Source organism: Cyprinodon variegatus, unplaced genomic scaffold (assembly GCF_000732505.1).
Source record: "Cyprinodon variegatus isolate N-32 unplaced genomic scaffold, C_variegatus-1.0 Scaffold1592, whole genome shotgun sequence".
In the NCBI taxonomy this organism is placed as follows: Eukaryota; Metazoa; Chordata; class Actinopteri; order Cyprinodontiformes; family Cyprinodontidae; genus Cyprinodon; species Cyprinodon variegatus.
Genome location: NW_015152045.1, coordinates 80,480 through 82,638, shown reverse-complemented (window position 1 = coordinate 82,638; position 2,159 = coordinate 80,480). Strand labels below are relative to the sequence as shown.

Here is a 2,159-nt window from a genome sequence, read left to right as displayed (position 1 = left end):
AGCTGGAGACCCGTAGAGCGTGAGCTGTCATCACCTTTAAATACTTTAAAAGAGTCACAAAGCAAAGCGTCTCCTGAGACTTTAGGCTGCAGAGCTCTGATCTAGAGGATGAAACAGTGATTTTAGTTGTAGTTCTGGTAGAAGCTAAAAGAACAACACCTTCAATTTCAAACCGCCATCTTATGCTACGTTCACACCTAAAGCAGCAGAATCAGCTGGTTTACATGCGAAGTCAATGGTTGACGCTCAACAAGCCGCAGCAAAAGGTCCTGCAGCGCGTTTGGAGCATTTTGACTGTTTAGACACCACTCTGGCATGGTCCGCCGCCGCCTAGTGACAATCTACGGTACTACCGCTCTCTAGAGGCAAACAAGCTAGCCTCAAGAGCTTCTAAGCATCTGAGGAACGTGACGCAGCTCTTAGCTACAGCAGCTCGCAACTACAGCTCACACTATACGACGAAAACCGCAGGGTTTAAAAGTTTAAAAGTTCATAGCTTACGATCTTTGTTCTCACATTGTGCGACCCGACGCTCTGATGCGATCTACCTGCTCACACTGTACGTCTAAAAACCAGGTGGGACTGACCAATGAGAGATGTTGCTGGTCGGACTCGTCAATTTGGAAGAAAAAGAAGAAGAACTCCCTTGTTTGCACATGCTTGGTGCTCGAGGTTCTGGTAAATCGGCTCGTTGCTCTGCTTCAACAGCAGGATTTACCCACCAACACCTTACAGACTAAATTTCAAACATGTTCGATTTTCTCCCGACCTTATGATTCCTGATAGGGAGGAGGTCGTGAGAGGCTGATCGCCCTTCGTTACCCCCTGTATACTACATGGCGCAGGACGCACCATGAGGCTGAAATTTGGCCTAATCAAAAAGTTCTTGCACAAGCTGAGAATTGGCCAGAGAAGGGCAAAAAATCGGAGTGTATGTCCGGCTTTAAGAACAAACTGAACAAACTGAACCGTTCTTCATACTTCATCAAGTCATCAGCGATCTTTCCTCTCTCAGAGCCATTAGATTCCTCAGAAAGCTTCAACTTCTCTCCGTTGAATGTTGGTCAATAAATCACTGAGATGAGATCGACGGTCAAATTGTTGTCCAACATTTAAGGCAACAAGGCAATGCTCAGTTAGTTACAAAGTCTGAAACCTTCTCCAAGACGTCTTATACGGATGTTATCTGATCGACACGTGTGTTTATGTATGTATTGCATTTATTTTAGCCCTATGTCCTTTTCCTAAGTGGTTACTCCACTTGTCAGGCCGCCATTGTGACTAAGAACTCGTTCTTAATGACTTTCCTGTAAAAATAAAGGTATAATAATAAGTGGCTTTCATTTCTAATTTAAGGTACCACTAAATTGGCTACTACAAAGATAGGCGTGACTCCAAGTGGAACTTCAATCCCAAAGGCGACCACAGGGAGGCCCTCCACCTCCAGCCTTCCTCCTCCTGCTGCCAAAAGCTCAGAAGCCCCAACAACATTCCGGCCTAAGGAATCTATTGTTTCCATGGCGACAGGGGAGAAGACGATAAAGGTAAACCAGACTAGAACCAGGAAGAGTGGAAACGCTGCCTTTAATCAGCACCTTTGCTAACATACATCTTTTTATTCTTGCAGTATTCTCTGGGTGACCCGAAGGTAAGATCTCACTGCTTTAATTTGCTGTTTCTTTCTGTATTTTTCCACTCATTCTATTCATAAACACGACTCTCGGCGCCATTGTCCTGTCAGGGACAAGTTGCCCACACCCTTTCCACTTTTTTTTTTTTTTTTAGGGGTCCTTGGTTTTTGGACCCTACGGAGAAACAATGCTGTATTTATTTCAGGAACAGTGAATCTGAGCTTCCGTCCCAGACTCTCCATCTGAGGCCACACATTTTAATCAGATATGGTGTCTGATTAAACCATAAGCGTTCGAGAAGATTTCTATTGTTTCTTTGCAGAACAATATCTCCTTCAGATGTAATTGTTTGAATACTGGGAGATATTTTTAGGGTTGATTGGAAGAAGCATGAAAGTTTAAATATGGTTGATTGAATGTAGCTCAGTAAAGCCTCAAATCTTGGGAGAAATGGAGATGAAATTTGTAGAAAATAGCTGAAGTTAATTTAGGCTACGTTCACACTGCAGCCTGAAGTGACCCAATTCC

General features: G+C 43.7%; 1 protein-coding gene across 1 annotated transcript in view; it reads left to right on the top strand.

Annotated features, from left to right (window-relative positions):
• The window catches only part of LOC107104018 (cell wall integrity and stress response component 4-like), a 21,995-nt gene extending 21,979 nt beyond the window's left edge, over positions 1 to 16 (top strand). The window contains exon 3 of the mRNA XM_015403904.1: positions 3 to 16. Coding sequence (XP_015259390.1) covers positions 3 to 16 — 14 coding nt within the window. The remainder of the gene's footprint in view (positions 1 to 2) is intronic.
• Positions 17 to 2,159: the final 2,143 nt, after the last annotated feature.